The sequence below is a fragment of the Leptinotarsa decemlineata genome, unplaced genomic scaffold (genome assembly GCF_025532065.1).
Source record: "Leptinotarsa decemlineata unplaced genomic scaffold, Ldec_3_MD MMD2_tig00001019_RagTag_RagTag, whole genome shotgun sequence".
NCBI lineage: Eukaryota > Metazoa > Arthropoda > Insecta > Coleoptera > Chrysomelidae > Leptinotarsa > Leptinotarsa decemlineata.
Window position 1 is genome coordinate 6,033,945 of NW_027412557.1, and position 21,125 is coordinate 6,055,069.

Below are 21,125 nucleotides of genomic sequence, written 5' to 3' on the forward strand. Positions count from 1 at the left end.
GTGTAACAAACAACTCTCTTGTGAAAATACGAGTATATTGAATGAATTTCAATTCTTCACCTTTACTTACCTGAATTTTTGATAATAATTTCTCTAGTCAGATGAACACACGGTCGGTATCTGTTTTTCACGGAAGAAATTCTAGAAAACACTGAAAACTCCGCTCGAAGTATCTAAAATATTCTATACTCGCATTCACTCATGCTCGTTCCAAAAGGAAGCCTTGCTGTATAAGGTATGCACATAGCTAAAATATTACACAAGGTACCTGGATATTCAACTATAGGTTTTAGTTTGTAATAATAATATCGTCTTCATTATCTTCTAATACATTTAGAGCAAATTAATCAAGAACAGTTCATTTATTATATGAAGATAAAAGGCGAAGTTCAATTTATATACATGATGACAAGTCATCATTCAATTGCTCTTCCACCTACTACGTAAAGGAATAAACAAAAAGGATTTTCAATCATCTTAAAAGATTTTGACTATAGATTTGTAATAGGTAGGTAGCTATTAGGTCGTTAATAGTTTGAAGATAATAAGAATCGTTTGAAATTGGTATTAAAATGATTGAAGTCATCTCGTTTCATGGGCTTGGAAATGTCATTATAAATTGCACAGATCTGGTAGCTGAAACTCCTTCTAAAGAAGTCTGTGCGAAAGAATGGTGGAGTTGGTCGGCCTTTATACCTTACATTGATGTTATGCACATCAGTTTTTAAAGTAATATTCTGGTGTAAGTAAGACGTCACTTTACTATTAATTATTTTGTGAAACAAAGTTGCAGCATGTAACACTCTCCTACCGTTCATATTCAACCAGCCGGTATACTTCAGAGTATGTGGTATTCTTTCTCTTCTTCTACTGTTATAATGTTATAATAAATATTGAATTCACTTCAAATGCGCTAGACCTGGAGTATACTTGGTACATTACCGTAAAACTGAACAGATAAATCATAAACAAAATACAGTTTCAACTGAAACTGGCTTCTTTAGAATATTTCTTGCATCGAAATGTTGTCGTACTGTAAAGATGTAACTCGAAAGTACAGAGTTTTCTGGAAAAATATGATCATTCTCGGTTTTTGAGAACATGCATTAATGAATTGGAGTATGGTATGAAAGACTCGATTCAGAGAGATCAAATTGATCTGTATTTATATCTATGACTTTGTAATGTACCCCACTAATAACCCTCTGGGGTTGATGCGGTTTGCTTGAGTAAAAAAAAACTTCATCTGCTTCAGTAGTATGACCAACAGATGTGCTATATATTTTGCCACGTTACAGTAGAATATTCTTCTCTGATTCAAAATAATTGATTGAAAAGTCTGTCTGGCCTCTGTTCAGTTCGCTGCTCGTAGATACTGTGCAATTCGTCCAACATACGATTTTATTTTCGTATTTAGGTTGGATTCGATAACATTTTGGACAGATTACTCGATTTGATTTCTCGTAATAAATGACTTTCCAGTTTTCTGGAAATAAATTTCCAACAACACTTTGAATTCAATTCGAGAAACAATAAACCAAATCATAAACTTGGCGGAATTGGTTTCGTTCGTAGCGAAGAAACTAACCATCAATTTCCCACGAACTTCGAGCAATGTCTTTGAAGTTCGCCCTTTATGGTCTTCCAACAAATTATTTCGCTCCGGCATATCCCTAGATAGCAGAAAAATGCAACCGGCGCAGTAAATAAACAAATTCTGTAGTAAACATTATACAAATAGAGCTTCAAAACAATCGCAGAGATAAAAAAGCGTAATTTATGAGCGCGGCTAACGCGATGTTGAAATTTCTTCGCGTCTCTACATTGTCCTGAGCATTCTCACGCACTGGTTTTGACCGAAAGCCTTCTAGACTGAAAAAAAAATGAATTCCTGCAATGTTGTAGGATATGGCTCTATCATCTGTTGTTAATTGTATTAATTATAGGTGGCGTGGTTTTTGAGTGTTTTGTACCAACTTGAGCAGGTCTGGATTCTAAAGATAAATGATAGTCTCTCGTTATATGATGAATTCTGTTGATTCAATAAATATATTATGATATATCTGAACACGTGAGTGAGCATAACTCAGATAAGATAAGATAATATAATACTTGAATTGATGAATCTGTTGAAGTTCTTCTGTGGTGAACAACTTTCGAATGTATGAAGCGAATTGCTTATACCATGTTCAATAAAACGTTATCATATATAATTTCACAAACTATTATTACGAGTTGTAAGTACAGTTTGTGAAGATCTAATCGTATCCGGTGTAGTTTGTGAAATTACTATGGGTTTTCATCTTTGTATGTGACACATAACATTTTCATAATTGAACTTACCTATATTAGCGTAAAGGATGATATCCCACTGGAATAAGGATAATACGCATTTTGTGATAAATGGATAATTACCTAATTTTCAGTATATCATTCATGCATATTTCTTTCAAATAGACTAATGGTGTAACAAACACAAACTAGACCCACCTGTTATCAACAGTTCATCATCACTTGAAATTTGGAAGCTTTGACTTTTCCATCACCAGAACAAAAATGCTATCTCTCGACGCTTGTTTCGCTAACCAATTTAGCATCATCGCAGATGACAAAAAATTATTCCAGAATAGTCATATCATAATCAATTTTTCAAATTAGCTCATATGTTGATCTCTGAAACTACAATTGTCAATTCTGTTGATGACCACGGTCGACATTCAAAATGTTTTCCTAGGACATATGAGTATGATAGAACTTTCTGGGTCTTCGAACTCGTATTGTCTATTAGTTTTGAAAAACCATTAATTCCGAGAGTATCACAGATGTGTTTGTATATATCGAAGAATGTAATGAATTGAAAAAGGTTCTCCTCAGTTCCAATATTGAATTCACCACTAAAAACTAGCGATCCTTTCGTAATGTTAAAACCGCCAGGAGACACCAGATTTATTTTCGATATAACTTACTTTTAGTGTTATTATTGTGACTGCCTTTTTCGGTCGTCTCCGGTACATATTAAAGACAATCAAAATGTTAACTTGTGCAAAATAGGCCGTAAATCTGTCAGCCTCAGTGTGCCTTGCAATCCAAATTAGCTATTGTTTCATAGCGAGCAGCCTGAAGATGGGATGAGCTGGAAAACTTTTTTCAACATCGTCAAATTAAATAATTAAGGTTATTTATTGAGGCCCATTTACAATGGCCGTTTAGAGTGAATGACAATTGGATGGTTGTTTGGATGGTACAGAGTGTTTCAAAATCAAGACATGCATTTCAGCGAGATAAGAGAAAAACGAAAAAGATGACATTTTTTGGAAATTCGATACTATTTTCTTAATCTTCATTGAAAATGATAAATAGCAAGAATATTTCTGAAATTTTAAATATTTTCAAAAATAGTTCACTATTCAATAAGTTCAATAAAAAGTTGGTAATGCCTATTGGTAACTATGTGAAAAATTATACCTTCCTTAAGGCAGGATATAATTACTTGACGTGAGGCTATTTACTTTTAATAAATTGTTCAGTAAGCAGTTCAAAATCTCAGCGAGACTTGATCGCTATCTCACAAAAACTCACGAAATTGAAATATGTTACAGACTATTTTTATAGAGCAGTAAAATGTATTTAAGCGAGAAATTGATCGAATATGTCATTTGGAACTATGAGAAACATATGCAGTGAAAATTTCACGAACTTTCGTCAATTTTCTAAGTATGCATCATTCAACTCGTCACTTGATGAGCTGAAAAAAAAAAAGGAATCTGCTTGTGAGAGAGAAAGTTTCTAGGAAGTTTTCAAGATTGATTGGAATATTTGAAGTGCCAAAGTATGAGTTCATTCCATATGCACTCGATGTTGAAATGTATGTTGAAACTCAGTACTACACAAAAAGTTCTTTACAAGGAGGTGCTCACTAAAAATATCGAAGTCATAGAAGAAGCCTCGAAAACCATCTTCGCTCTCTTATCGAATTTTATTTATCATACAGATTTTTTTCGAAATGAGTTTGCTTTCATGCATTAACTAAACTTTATCATCCATTTAGTAGCGATAAAGTACAAGTTGTTTGAAGTAGAAATCGGTCATAGAGAGAAACACTGGTTCAAACAGAAGTTCAAATTAACCCCGCACATACTCAGTCTACCCAGTATGCGAATAAAAGTTTGATTACCAGAAAATCTGCACATAATATATGCCTAGGAATAATTTCCTTTTATCAGAATAACTCAAAAACGGTGGTGGATGTTAACAATCAAAACATTGTGAAGTAACTTGGTTTGAAACCCGTTAAAACATTCGATTGACAGAGTGTGCCACAAATAGTTGTATTTTACATTTATAATTAATTCATTTTCGGTTCTGAAAATATTGAGTTAATGAACGTTTTCAATCCGCGTGGAAGATAATTGTGTGTCTGAAAGTGACTTCAGTTTGAAATGACTTTAAGAGATTCTGGTTATATTGCTAATTGGAATCTCGATTACTAGAATTATTAGTTTCAAAACAGGTTCACATTAAAAAATATGACATTGAATATGGTTATTTTGGACATCATGAAATATGGAAAATTCTAAGTTTGTGAAATATGACAAGGGCAAGGCAACTGCAAAAAATCTTGATTATGAAATCATCAGACTTGGGCGGACATTTTCAAGGCACCGAACAATGATAGATGATTGCTTTTATCCAAGTGAATATCATGCAAGATGGATTATCCGAGTATAATTAAGGAAGAAAAAAACACTTTTTGTGAAATTGTTTTTGTTCGAGCGCATCCCATATTGTATAGTATCAAAATATAATGATAAAAAAATAATAACATGTCCGTCCTTCACAGGTAGCTCGAGTGGTGTGGTGTAATTAACGGGCGGAATGCTTGCTTTACAATAAGACCTGTCACAAGGCGGCTTATGATCAGTTGCTTTATATAAAGATTCGACACACCGTAATTTTTGTACAAGGTATAATTTTTCGTATATATATATATATATATATATATATATATATATATATATATATATATATATATATATATATATGACTTTCGCAAAAATATGTTTTGAGCAAAAATAACGATAGTGATAATTTTCTAGAAAACACAAAGGGACAATGGAATTTCTTTTATCGTATGAATGAAGTGTTTTGAAGGTACGATATAACATAAGATGTCAATTGTGTGAAATAAACTCCCAAAATCAACAGATATAAAAACAACTGTAACGTTAACAAAAGAAGTATCAAGTATAAAACTAAAACAACTGTAACATTAACAAAATAAACATCAAGTATAAAACTAGAAGGAAATTATGAGCTGAAATTAAAAATATGGACTATACAATAGAATGGAATCTGTAGAATCCAAATTCTGTCTTATTCTAACAACATCAATGCAAAATGATGATAATCTTGGAAATCTTGGAAATCTTGGAAAACAAACACTAGACTCTGGGGTTATTTTTTGATTTGAGCAAAGCTTTTGACCTCGTTGACCATGACATACTGCTACACAAATTGCAGTTTTATTGTATACGTGGCCCTGCATTGAATTGGGTTAGATCTTACCTGACTGGCGGTAGTTATCTGGTCTGTGTGAACGGAATTAACTCTGTAAGTAAATTTATAGTAAGAGGGGTACCTCAAGGCTCTGTTTAAGGACCTCTTGTATTTTTGGTTTTTAATAATGATCTTCCTGAATGTAACGGAACGGTAATAGGAACAGTAGGGACTGTATACCGTTATGATACTTAACAAAATGTTAAATTAAATCCCTCAAAGACGACTTACCTTGAGTGGATTGCGGCTGTCTCATCAGAGTCCTGAGATTGGTATCAGTTCTTGTGGTCGAAGCTAATCCGTGTATCAAGAAGCACGATATTATGCGGTGTGATAAACATAAATATTATCAGCAAAAAAACGAATATTCACAGTTGAACTGGGCAGTCGAGAATTGGCGGACAATCAACCACATAGAAGAACAATACAACAACACTCTTCGTCCCTTTTCATCGCTCCAACACACCACAGAGGGCGCAATCATAATGAAGTCGTTTTGAGGGTACAGGGTGAGGCAAATTAAGAAAATAAAAATGAGTATGTTAGCCGTTCCGCAACATTTACTGGCCCGCAAAATGCAGAAGGCATTTTCTAATATATAACTGAATAAAATCAATAATAAATATTCAAAACATCAAATAAAACAAAAATGCTGAAAAGAAAAGTGAAAAGTCGTGTACTATTCAAGTGGAAGTGGACACAACTTGACCAGGGGGCGCTACAAGGGACCATGCGTTGTTTTAATTGTTGCTACCCTCGCGACTTGATCATCACCAAAATGCAATTTGGAGATACGACCGAGCGACCACTTGCATGGGGGAAGGTTATCAGTTTTGATAAGTACAAGAGTACCGATGCGAGGGGAAGTACCGCCATTCAACCACCTACCTCTTTGCTGCAAAGTGTGCAAATATTCTTTATGCCACCTATGCCAGAAATCCCGATGTAGGCGTTGTAATAGTTGCCATCTCGTTAAACGATTTAGGGGTACATCAGAATAATCAGGCAGCGGTAGACTGGAGACAGTTTCCATAGTTAAAAAATGGCCGGGAGTGAGAGTGTTGAGATCATCAACATCGGCGCTCATGGGCGTTAAGGGTCGCGAATTCAAGATGGATTCAATTAATGTTAACACGGTATAAAATTCTTCGTAGGTGAGGATTTGTTGGCCGATAACACGAGCCAAATGTGATTTAACGCTCTTTACTCCGGCTTCGCATAACCCATTGAAATGAGGTGCACTTGCCGGAGTAGGATGAAAAACAATATTCTCGTGAGAAGCTGAAGATTCGAGCAAACGGAGTAATTGACCCTGGGCACCTAAGAAATTGGTGCCACAGTCGCTATAAATATGGGATACACGTCCACGACGTGCAATAAACCTTTGCAAAGCTGCTAAAAAACTGTCAGTAGAGAGATCGCTGGCAAGTTCAAGATGAACCGCCTTGGTAGCGAAACAAACAAAAATGCATAAATATGCTTTTATTGTTTTCACACCACGATGGCGACTGAGAGTTATCGAAAAGGGTCCCCCATAATCGACACCTGAGTGAGAAAATGGTTTAACTTGAGAAACTCGAGAAATAGGCAAATTCCCCATGATGGGTTGAAAAGTCTTAGGATTTTGTTTCCAGCATGGAATACATTGAGAGAGAACTGAATTGATAGCTCTTTTTGGAGATAAAATCCAAAATTGTTGCGACAGAAGGAAATGAGTCGTGCGAAAACCTGCATGAAAAAACTTCTCATGAAAATATTTGATCAAAAGTATAGTCAAACGACTTGAACGTGGAAGCAACATAGGATATTTGGCAGAATGGGAGAGGGAGGCATGTTTCAGACGACCTCCAACACGTAAAATTCTCTCAGAATCCAAAAAAACTTGAAGTTTTCTCAAAGGTTTAGAAAAACGTTTACTTTCGATTTCTACAGAAAAATGGATACTTTGGACATGTCGAACAAGTCTAACAAGAGCGTTGTGGCGCTCGCAAGGCACAATTGAGCCTAAGAATTTTTGAGAAGGTTTTTTCGAATTGTTGATGAAACGTAGCAAGTAAACTAGAACATTTTGTAGCGATCTGAAACAAGAATGCGTTTCTAATAAAATATCAATGACATGGTCATTACTAGAGGTTAAAAATACTGGAATTGATTTTTCCTCCTCCACCGGGGGTGCAGGGGGCAGAGAAGGCGAATTAGGCCATTCATCTTGTTTTTTAAGGAAAGGCGGACCGGTGAACCACATAGAATGTGATATCATCTGACGGGGTAACAAACCTCTGGAAGCAGCATCCGCCGGATTATTGGTGGTATCTACGTAATACTAATGTTCAGGAGCGACTTTTTCCCTGATGAATGTCACACGATTTGATACAAATGTCTTCCAACGGTGTGGATGACCCTTAATCCAATATAACACTATTTGGGAGTCGGACCAACAGTAAACACGTTTCAGATTTAATTGGGGTGTAATGAGATAAATGATTGATGAAATCAGCTTCGTTAATAAAACGGCTGCACATAACTCCAAACGCGGAATAGTAATTTTCTTAGTTGGTGCAACTTTGGACTTTCCACATACGAAGCTAACATGATTCAGTCCATTGGCATCAAAAGAACGCAGATAAATAACACAAGCATATCCTTTCTCAGATGCATCGCTAAATCCGTGAATTTCATAAGCGATTGCTTGGGAGTTTGTGAACATCCGCGGAATTTTGAGACTGGATAAAACGGGTAGATCAGTTTGATACTGATTCCAGATACGAATAATTTCATTATTGGGAATATCATCCCAACCAATACCGGACAACCATAGTTGTTGAATGAGATGTTTGCAAAAAAATGTAACTGGAGAAATGAATCCTAAGGGATCATATATGCGAGCTAATTCGGATAAAATTGTTCGTTTAGTACAAGGACGATTTGGAATTGCAGAGACAATAAAAGAAAAACAATCAGCAGAAGGATTCCAACGCAATCCCAAAATTTTCAGACAAGAATCGATATCTTCAGAAAACGTGTGCGGTTCGTTGGACAAATAAGAGGGAGGCAAATCAGAGAGCAAAGAAAGGTCATTGCTAGACCACTTTCGAAGTTCGAAGCCTCCTCTTCGTAATAAGGTAATAATTTCAGTTTTGAGTTGGTGAGCCTTTTCAAATGTAGGAATAGACATCACGAAGTCGTCAATATAGCAGGTGGAACTGAGTGCGAGTGAAGCGAGCGGAAAAGTACCACCTTCATCTTTAACTAATTGTTCAAGTGTTCTGAGCGCAAGAAAGGGCGAGCAGTTCATACCGTAAGTTACAGTACGAAGACGATAATCTTGTAGCGGTAATTTGGGATCAAATCTCCAAATGATTCTTTGAAAATCTCGATGAGAAGGATTAATAAGAATCATTCTATACATTTTTGTCACATCCATACACAATACGTAAGGATGAATGCGGAAATTGACGATAATATTGAAAAGATTTTGTTGCAATTTTCGACCAGTGTATAAATTATCATTGAGCGATATTTGATTCGAAGACTTTGCTGAGGCATTGAATACCACTCGCAATTTTGTAGTCGTGCTATCGGGTTTCAAAACACAATGGTGTGGAATGTAATAACATGTGGATGGAATGTCCATACTAGAGATCAGCTCCATATGATTAAGGTCTAAATATTCTTTCATAAACGCAGAATATTGCTGGTATAACTCCGAGTTTTTGATTAAGCGGCGTTCTAATGATAAAAACCTAGTGACAGCAAGGTCACGAATACCTTGGTATTGGACCGTTTCATTCTTCAAGGGCAATGCAACTATATATCGACCGGTTTCATCTCGAGTTACGTTGCCGACAAAACTTTTTTCGCAAGCAATATCATCAGATGTATTGTGTGGAGTATCAGGAACAGACTCTACTTCCCAAAAAGATTTGAGAATTTTTTCTACATTGTTAGGCTCATAAGCCTCACAAAAAAATGAAGAAGTTATGGCAGGCGGGTGGTTATTGGTCTTTCCTACTAAAATATAACCTAAAACTGTATTCAGAGCATATGGTTCATCACACTTCCCAGATATTTTTCCATTCAATATGATCTGAGAGAAGACGTCTGCCCCGAGAAGAATATCAATATTCCCTGGACAATAAAATTTAGGATCAGCAAGTTGCAAATTCAAAATATGATTCCATGATTTGTATTCAATGCGGAAATTGGGAAGATTGTCACATATTTTATCAAGAATAATAGCATCAGTGTGGAATATCGGTTCATTTTTAAATGAGGGCTTGAACGAAAGAGAAACTTGTCCTTCAGAAGTCGAGGATTTCATCGAACCCAACGCTTTGACTTCAATAGAAAAGGCTTTTTTTGGCAATCCCAATTGCATTACAACTCGTTTCGTGATAAACGAACTCATACTTCCACTATCAATTAAACAGCGAAAGGTTTGATAGTTTCCTGAATTGTCGGAAATATCAATAAGAGCGGTTGCCAATAAAACATTATGAGATTTGGCAGTAACATTCGAAGCAGCGAGAATACTAGTAGCGGTAAGATGAGGAGAATTATTTTGATTGGCATTCATAATTTCCACAGAAGTAGTTGTGGATAAAGTAGCACCACTTCCCCCCACAGCAGGATTTTTATCGAAATGTAGAAGAGTATGATGACTACGCGAAGAACATTTTTTACAACAAGCAGTCGATCGGCATTTATTCAAATCATGTGATCTACTCAAACAATTGAAGCATAGATGTTTGTTTTTACAAAAGTTATAACGCTCAGAAGGTAGTTTATTCGCGAAAGCTGGGCATGTATAAAGTGAATGACTCTCCTGACAGAATAAACAATTTGATGCAGGAGATTTATTCGCAAATAAAGACGTTATTCGAGCTGGAGAATTGTATGTTCTAGTATTGGATATGCCAATAGCTTTTTTCGATTGAGTACGAGAAATTTTCAAAGTATCAAGAGTAACACAGCGGTCATTCAAAAATTCAACTAAAACTGAAAATGTTGGAACTTCGGATGAACAATGTTTCATTTCAAACATGGTGACTGTATTATCGTCTAAACGTTTCAAAAGCATCATAACCAACATAAAATCCCATTCATCTGTGGGAAAATTCATAGATTTGAGAGAAGCTATATTTTCTTCGAATGTATCTAATAATTTTCGGATTGAAGAAGAACAATCACCATTCACTCTTGAAGTTCCATCAATCTCATACCAAAGATCTTGGGCGCACAATCTCCGATTCGAATAACGTTTAGTCAATGCATTGTATGCAATTTTATAATTTTCATCTGTTACTTTCAATGTCTTCACAATTCCTGAGGCCGGACCTTTCAAAGCAGAAATCAAATAATCGAATTTGTCCACATTCGATAAGGTATCATTATTGTGAATAACTGAGTTGAAATGATCGATAAAGGATGGAAAATTCTTATATTCACCGTAAAATTTTTTAAGTTCTATTTTTGGAAGCTTAACTTTAGAATAATTCGTACTCGTTTGAAGAAATGAAACAGGTGCCTGTGTGGTATTAACCACGTCATCAATGAATTCCATATAAACAGCCTTTACAGCGTAAAACTCTGCAAGAAACGCTTCTTTTACCGCGTCCTCTGGAGCGGCATCTTCATCTGGAAGTGTAAGCAATGTACTGATAATACAATTATGCTGTTTTGTGAACTCGTCTTTTATCGAGTCCAACTCTTCGCATCTAACTTTAAATAAAGTTCGAATAGACTTATCAGTTTTAACCCTATCTGCAAGGGCTCTCAATACTGTAATTTCATTTATAGCAGAATTACGATAAATTTTGTATTTTTTAACTTTATCCATTTTGATATGGGAGCAAATAAACAAAGTGAATTCGAAAGGAATACCCAGAAAGTAACAGGTGATAAAAAACGCGAACAAAAACGACAGCGGGAATTGAGGAATTCCAAAAAATATAAAAGCAGTTCAGCGATCGACGGAGCAATGGTATGTTGAGCGCAAGATAATTAGTTGGTCATGCGCTGTAGATACACTTCCACTTTTCAACGAAAGTACTGTTTGGCAAGAATATGAAAATAGAGACGAAAATTCAATTTTATGTTTATTAGAAATTATAATTTCGCTACGGAATTCACAAAATTATGCAGATTTGAGAGAGTCACTTTGAAATTAGCAATTTTCAGAATGAAATTCAAAAATGAGCGGTTCAAAAAAATTTTTTTCTTTTGAATGATATAAAAAAAATTCTTATAGAAAACTCTGACTTAACAGGAATGATTCTAATCGCGGCTCGAAGGACCATGTAACGGAACGGTAATAGGAACAGTAGGGACTGTATACCGTTATGATACTTAACAAAATGTTAAATTAAATCCCTCAAAGACGACTTACCTTGAGTGGATTGCGGCTGTCTCATCAGAGTCCTGAGATTGGTATCAGTTCTTGTGGTCGAAGCTAATCCGTGTATCAAGAAGCACGATATTATGCGGTGTGATAAACATAAATATTATCAGCAAAAAAACGAATATTCACAGTTGAACTGGGCAGTCGAGAATTGGCGGACAATCAACCACATAGAAGAACAATACAACAACACTCTTCGTCCCTTTTCATCGCTCCAACACACCACAGAGGGCGCAATCATAATGAAGTCGTTTTGAGGGTACAGGGTGAGGCAAATTAAGAAAATAAAAATGAGTATGTTAGCCGTTCCGCAACACTGAATTTTGTTCGAAAGCTTCCATTACTATAATTTTCGCGGATGCCACTAACATCTTGGTATCTGCGGAAACTATGTCCGAAGTGATTGTCAAAGCTAATGAAGTAACTGATCAAATTGAGGAGTGGTGTTCTACAAATGGCCTTGCTAAATTCTGCCAAATCTCAAATACTCAACTTTGTTACTAAAAATATAACTATTGATAAAAGCTATTTGGTAAGATTAAATAATGAAACTTTACATCAAGTTGATTGTACTGAATTCTTGGGTGTTGATATTGATAATAAACTTACCTGGAGGTTCCATGTTGATAGCGTCAAACTGAAGCTCAGTAAACATATATATTTACTTCGTAGGTTGATGTTCTCATGATTTTATACCACAGTTTAATTCAGTCAGTGATTTCCTATGGTCTTGAACAGTGGGGCTTATCAGCTAAAGCTGATGAAGTGTTTGTTATTCAGAAAAAGGTAATCAGAATTCTGGCTGGGGCATTTCAAGTGTAAACTGCAGGCCATTATTCATTTATTATAGTGTATTTACAATGCCTAGTTTGTATATCTACCAAACTCTGAGATATATAAGAAACAATATTTCAATTATTCCTAGAAATGAGCAAATCCATGAACATTTCACCAGAAATAACCCTCAACTTTATCAGCCTTATAGTAGATTGACAGTATCGAAGAATCACCTCATGTTCTGTGGAATTAAACTATATAATAAGCTTAGTGTTGACATTAAGTCCTCAAACATCAATGTCTTTGGAAGGCAGCTCAAGGTTTTTCTATTGCAGAAAGCATACTACTGTGTGGATGAGTTTCTCCCTGAACCATAATTTGATTGTAGCTTATTAATTTTATTTTTATTTAAGTTATACTTTGTATATGATTTTTTATAATAGTTTGACCTGTTGTATCAGCCAGTATTTTATGATGATGTTTGCCTAATGTGATTGTAAATGAAAACTGATTCAATAAATGTTTGATTGATTCCAAATGATCTTCAACTTGGCTTACGACCTCGTAAAAATAAGTCAGTTACCCTACGTAGATTCGAAAGACTGTTAAATTGTATGCAGTAGCAGACGAAACGTTCAACAATGAGTTCTATTAGACAATGGCGTACCGGTCTTGATTAAGTTCTCTCTAATGGGCCAATAATGTCAATCAAACTAAGATTGTACAAATTGTAATACAAGACCAAAATATTTCAGTTATAAAAACAACATACATTTTTAATGAAAAACTTCAACTTTGAAAAATGGAACATCAACTACAGCCTGCCTGCTGACAGACCGTGGTAGAATGAAACTTGTACCTAACGTTGCATAGGAAACTATCATTACAGCAAAACACGGGTCGCGGTAGTGTGAGGAAGTGAAAACACAATATTCTATACTAGTGAATTTTTACAATTTTGTAAGCTGCTTTCATACCAGCTTGTCGGCATATCTGAGAGGTTTCTTCAATTTGTTATCGAAGTTTCACCGACTTCCTTCAGGGAACAAATGGTGATGATGAAACTTCTTCAAAATTTACATAGAAAAGTGTAGATGTGTATTAATTTTTTTCTAGACTGCGTTTCCAGAAGACCTGATACGACTAACATTTCTTTTCTACTACAAAACAATGATTCAACTTATCGTTTCAGCTGTAAAGTGAAACGCTCAGCGACAATGAAATTCACTGCAAAAATTGGCCTCAATTGTACTTTTTCATTTCATTTCTGTGGATAATGATGCATTATCAAATCTTGGAAACGAATACGCAAAATAATCCAAAGTGTTTTGAAACAACCGGCTGTAAACTCTGTACTAAACTAGTGTACGCTTCTGACATCTTTGCATGATAAACTGAAGATAAATATCAATCAGTTCAATGTTTACAGCACTCAAAAATCTACTTTCGCATTTGGCGGGCGAATCTAACGTGACAGGTATCATGCAAAAACTCATCTTCACAGCAAGGCACTTGCTTGATTTCACCTAGTAAGTGGGCATACATAAAAACTGGCTATGAATCAAATCATCTGAAGGAACAATTCGTTCAGGCCGGTCTTTATTTACCTACTCAGTAAGTTTATAGACTGACGCCTATCAGAAGACAACTTCTCCCCTGGCTAATACCACGAAGGGCGTAGGATTATATATCATTGATTGTTTGAGAACTGAGAAAACAACAATCAACAGCTTCTCGAATTTCCCTTGTAATTATCGGACAACTGGAATTCGAATGGTTGAAGTCAGAAGATAATAGAAAACCGCCATCGATAATGAAGGTGTGACCCCTTCAAATGATAATAGGTTTTCATTTTCCATAAAAACCATTTTTAAATGGAGAAAATTACATGAATAAGTTTATTAATTTACTTTAGTCCAATCAAAGTATATTAACTTATTTCATTACACTTTAATGAAGAAAAATATAAATATATTCTTGAAATTCACACTAATCTTCAAATATAACTAAAAATACCAAATATTTACCGATACATATATAAGTAGAAAGGACGTAATGAATTTACATCGAAATATATCATAAATCAAAGTCCACCGATTTGTCATGTCTACTTTGATGATTAAAATCTTTGTCGGAAATGAATCTTTTGAACATTTTTTTTTCCACACCACACGTCGAAATTACCGACTTTCGTCTCTCGTTTTGCTAACCAAGTTTTAAGCATCATCAAATGACTAAAAAATGTTTTAGCTACATCATCAGGATATGACTTGAATGATGACATTCGCCTCAGCAGACGTAATCATAAAAAATGTATGTTTCCATCTACCCAAATGTAAAACCACCGCGGGTTTTAATTAAGATTTTTTTTCTTCCAAAACCAGAAGCACCACAGGAAAATCCTTAAGACGCTTTAAGAGCGGTGCCTGTGAGAAAGAAGCGATTCACATTGGATTTGAATCGCTAGAGATTTAATCCATTTGGAAAAACGTTGTCTCAAAGTTCATTTCACATAAACGCAGTTCTCCAAATAAAAGAGTTCTTGTACAGTGGAATTCGACGTGTACGGAGTTGAACCTTTCGAATTGCTGCATTCTCAAACACATACATGATTGAAATAATTCTGCTATAAAACATCTTTAGTCAAGCTCTGACTACAAATGATCTATATTCAACATCATCCATTCTTTATAAGCTCTCATCTTTCATTTCAGACTCACCTCTCGATCTATCTATGTCTCTCCTATCAAGGGCTCTAACAGGGTCCCCTCCTTCGGCTGAAGACGAACGAAAATCTGTTTCCGGAGACAGTTCAGCAGCTAGTTCGCAAGGAGATTTACCTGAAACGACAGTACCCACCCCTAGAGCAAGGCCACGGGAGAGGACGTTACTACCATGTGGAGTCTGCAGTAAAGCCTTTGACAGACCTTCTTTACTTAAAAGGCACATGAGAACACATACGGGTGAGTAAAAACAACGATGGCCAAAGTATTTTCAGAGATTAAAGTATTTTCAGAGATATACCGACATGACAATTCACTCGACAGGGATAGAAGTGAATTATTGTTAGACCACTTGTAAACGTATTTGATAAATATTGTTGTAATTTTTATATATGATTTTAGATTTTGAGTAACGTGAAATTACTACAAACCGAAAAAAATTTATAGGAATTTTGATTTTTGTTCAAAAACGAACACGACGACGCGACGAATACAAATTAGTAAATATAATAACTTTTCTCAGAATTTGATAAAACATATTTTCAAATACCAATGAACATGAATACTAGAATATTCATTAACTGGTTGTATAAATGTACTTGCATATTCGACACCCTGCTATATTCATAATCTTTAGCCGAAATATCAATCAGGTATACTCTCAGTTTCTTCAGGGACATCGGTGCTCATTTCAGTATCATCTAATTTGACAAATAAACACAGAAATTAAACTGTTTCACAAAACTGGAATGAAGTAGCGAAAAGCGAATGAAGACTAACAACCTTATAGATTTTCACTCTTTTTGATAGTTTCAATAACACCGTCAGCCACAGAGATGTATTAAGAATATTATTTCCTGAATATAGCAACTTCGCATACATGCTTCTACAGAAATTCACAGGTTCAATTTGATATCCTAGTTATGAGATATCTCTTATCAATATGTAAATCAAATAAAACTCATCAATACAATGAACAGATGCAAGAGATTGAAATGAAATGAAGTGGCACTTTTAATCGATTCACATACTCTCTCGAAAATGAGATAAGAATCCTTCAATTCAAACTCTTCCTTGCATACAAACAATAATCGAAAGTTATTCGTATGATAAGATATTTGAAATTGGAATGCAAATGTTTCTCTGAATTTCAATAAAATCGAAAAGAAAACGCGTCGTATTAGTTATGCATTCAGCCGCATCAAGTTATTATGTCTACTATTATTGACAGATACAGGTTAACGAGGTTGGTCATTCACATACTCACGTAGGTACATTGTACTTTCAAACGAATGTTCTTGCGGATATTTTTTCTATATTCACGTAACGGAAATCATTCAATTTGACAATCGATTTTTTTTTTCATAACGATGAATTCATTTTCATTCATGAATTCATTCAGGAAATAATATTCACGGATACCAATCGTCCTAAAAATTTTCTCAGATAAATGCCCATTTTTCAAACTCAAACTTTGTTATATTTGAGCGATACCGATGAAGCAACCAGTAGTAAATAAAACCACTCATCTTACATAGGTACTCGTGATTTTATCATGCTGTTGGCTCTCATGATATTGCTAATTAACAAAGTTTTTGTTGAAAAATAGAAATGGAAATTAACTTCCCAGTAGATTTATTTCTGAACCGCTTTGAAGTTATCACTAAGGTACATACTAAGAAATTTGGGTGAACACAAAAATTATGAAGACAAATTACCAAGGTTACACATGCACTTTGCGAATTTAATTTTTCAGATTCAAACATTTAGAAAGTATTAGTGAGGAAGGAATTTAGGTCTCCACTTTTGAATTCATACTTGATGAAGATCCATAGTAATTTCAAAAACTACAGCACACGATTTGATCTACACAAACTTTATTTGAAAAATATATCACTTGTTTCGCAAGCCCATTAGCTTTGTTAAGTGATTTGAATACTTCAAGTTGTTCTTAGATAATTATTTATAAACGACAGGTAAGCATAATTAAGACTACCTTCAAAAAATTACCCCAACCACTACCTAAGGTACCTGTTCAATTATGATCACCTGAAGCATATTACCTCACATCTACATCAATAATGATTCTTTCTCGGTTTTTAAGAAAACAAGTGAAATAATGGTGATCTATTCAAATCTAGTTGGCCGTTCATTAGAATGTTTGAATTTTTAAGTTTATTAATTTCCATTGCTACCAAATGACTCAGTTTCAAACCTTTATTTTATCTATTGAATAAACCGCAAATTGCGCTTAACAATGGGTTTAATGCCGAATTATTAAACAAAATACTTGCCAAGAAAGTCTATGCAAAAGCGATTCGAGACGTTTTTCCTATTGATAAGGTAGATAATCAAAATTATAGAGCTTCAATGTATTTTGGACAATCAACGGAAGAAGTGGCAAGATATTAAAACTGCATATAGAACAAGTAATACGATGGGAAAGTTAGTTAAAAATAGTAAAGAAAAAACATCAAAATTCGAGAAATCAGGAGTATATAAATTGAAGTGTGGAACGTGCCCTAAGGTATATATTGGTCAAACTGGCAGAACATTTAGGAATCAAATCCAGGAACGTCATACGAGCTATGTAAATAAGAAAACAAATTAAACATATTCAAACCATCTTCTAGAAGAAAATCATATCTTCAACGAAGAGTTCGAAATTTTGCACATAGAAAATAAAGGTTTGAAATTGAATCATTTGGAAGCAATGGAAACTAATAAACTCAAAAATTCAAACATTCTAATGAATGACCAACTAGATTTGAATAGATCACCATTATTGAACTTGTTTTCTCAAAAACCGAGAAAGAATTATTATTGATGTAGATGTGAGGTTAATGTGCTTCAGGTGATCATAATTGAGCAGGTACTTTAGGTAGAGGTTTAGGTAATTTTTTGGAGGTAGTCCCAATTATGGTTACCTGTAGAATATAACAATTAATGTAAGAACACAAATTTGAGAAGTTTTTATATTTGATATACAATTTCTAAGTATAACGAACGGTAACAGTAGCAAAATGTTGAAACTGTTATTTTTTTTTCATCTGAAAACAAAGTTTGTATTCTATTTTTCTCAACTTTTTCAAGTAATTGATGTGATTTCAAAATTTCAAAGAAAGAACAGAAAATTACTCCAAACAAAAAATAATATTCAACTGAATACTTTATAATAAGGATCAAAAACTGAACTTTAGATAGTCTATCGCATGTTTAATCATGTGAACCAATTATCAGTAATTTTATAAGAATATGACTAACTCAACGTATTGTTTGGCCAACAAAAACGTGATTATATATCTTGAAATAAATTTCGTCTCTATTTTATCTATTTTTATTGGCTTGTATATTTTTCATAAACATTCTCAAGGACGAATGGATATCGCGTGCTGGTGAATATTAGATATACTTACTTAAAAACTGAAGGTCTTCTTTGACATCAGTTCCTCCACAGTAATCGAAAAGTGTGGTGTTTTTTGTTTCATAAAATGAATTCAATTTTAGTTTCAATCAATATTGAATAATTGTTTTTTAATAAGAAATTCCTCTCTCAGGATAATTTTACTCATTTTATAGACTTTTAATATCAAAAATCGCTTCTGTATGCGTTCCATATTGACGACATAAGTGGGGTGGATAGAATAGGTACTTATCAGTGCACCATATTCCTAATTTGTTTCTTACGTAATGTTTGAATATTCCAAAAACTTCCACTCTGTCTCACTGAAAACGCATACATTTTGTTTGCTAAGGTGATCATTTTGTCCATATGTCCGTTTATGCTGAAACAGTGATAATGAACGTTAATGAAAGGAATGATCAGAGCAAAGATTGATTTTACTTTTTATATTCGTTCACATCAAAACATTGATGAAGGAAACGAGAAATGTTATTTCGTAATGTAATACGAGAAGCTACTTTTTGTTCAATAGCTTAATAATGGTTATAAAAGATGATACTGCCAGCAATATCCCTAATAATATTAACAAACATAAAAGTAGCACAGAATGTATTCATGATTTTATTTTCGATAGCAAGTGGACTAGCGATTATTCCATGCACTCATCTTTTTGGTATAATGCATTTTTTCAATGGCAAGTAGAGAAGAAATATACTGAAGTTTCATTTGGGAGTGGAACTATCTCAAAGTGAAATGAAATAGTATGGATACATTCCCCCCAGCCTAATAACCCAAATAACAGGGAACACAATAACAGATTGAATTTATTAATTAACCACCAAGATATTTTTTCAAATTTGACATAATCTGGCGGCAACGTCAAGGCTACTACATTTGTATACAAGAATCTCTGAAACAAAAGCACATATCAGTAAAGCATTTTTGCGATAATCTAATTGACTTGATTCTAATGAAAACTGATAGTGTTGGCAACATCAAGCATCCATTGATGTTCAACTAAATAGAAAGACTGACAATTGGCACACTCTTGCGGCAACGTCGGAGCTACTAAGTTGGTGTAAAAACATTTTTGAAACAAAAATGCATCCTACTATAGAAGCACAGAAGGGTGACATATTTTTTATTATTTATTGTTTCATGAAAATTACCACTTTGAAACTCGAATTCTCGATTTAAATCTCGAAATAACTATTACTGAAGTTTAATTCCGTTATTATTAACACTTCGACACGTATTTCAATCACCAGGTGATCATCTTCAAGAAGAATATTAAAGATTGAAGGAGTTTAATCCCAACACGAAACCCTTATTATCAAAACCTCGACACGTGTTTCAATCACCAAGTGATCATCTTCAAGAGGAAGATTGAAGATGAACACTTGGTGATTGAAACACGTGTCGAGGTGTTGAAAATAATGGTTTGGTGTTGGGATTGAACTCCAGTAATAGCACTGTTTGGAACCTTTGGTGTAGTAATGACTATTACTAGTCGGTAGCCGGGCGGTTGGACGTGGGCTCTTTGTTCACTCAGTCAATCGGCCAATGTGTGAGTCGATGGTTCAAGCCCCAGACTGAACGCTCGATTTTCACTTGCTATCGTCCAGCTCGTGTTAGGAATCATACGTTAAAAGGTAAGACCTCGTTAGTCATTAGCTCGCACAAGTGTCGGCTTCTGCGATAGCGGGTTAACGGAAAAAAACATATTATAAACATAATACATTACTAAAGTTCAATCCCAAAACCAAACCGTTATTTTTAACAACTCGACACGTGCTTCAATCACCAAATGATCATCTTCAAGAGGAAGATTAAAGACTGAAGGAGTTTAATCTTCATCTTGAAGATGATCATTTGGTGATTGAAACACGTGTCGAAGTATTAAAAAAACGGTTTAAACTCAGTTTAAACAGTTTGATCTTCCTCTTGAAGATGATATGATCACTTTGTGATTGAAACACGTGTCGAGGTATTAAAAATAACGGCTTGGTGTTGGGATTGAATTCCATTAATAGCACTGTTTGGAACCTTCGGTGTAGTAATCACTATTACTGGAGCTTGATTCCAACACCAAACCGTTATTTTCACCACCTCAACACGTGTTTCAATCACCAAGTGATCATCTTCAAGAGGAATATTAAAGATTAAAGGAGTTTACAACACCAAACTATTGTTTTCAATACCTCTACACGAGTTTCAATCACCAAGTGATCATCTTCAAGAGGATTATCAAAGATTAAAGAAGTTT

The 21,125-nt window shown here is 34.6% G+C and overlaps 1 protein-coding gene across 2 annotated transcripts in view; it reads left to right on the forward strand.

Annotated features, from left to right (window-relative positions):
* LOC111503294 (uncharacterized) overlaps positions 1-21,125 on the forward strand; it is a 578,705-nt gene that overhangs the window by 107,994 nt on the left and 449,586 nt on the right. For both annotated transcript variants that reach the window (XM_074175409.1, XM_023157565.2), the window contains exon 3: positions 15,448-15,696. In XM_074175409.1, the coding sequence (XP_074031510.1) occupies positions 15,448-15,696 (249 nt within the window). The remainder of the gene's footprint in view (positions 1-15,447; positions 15,697-21,125) is intronic.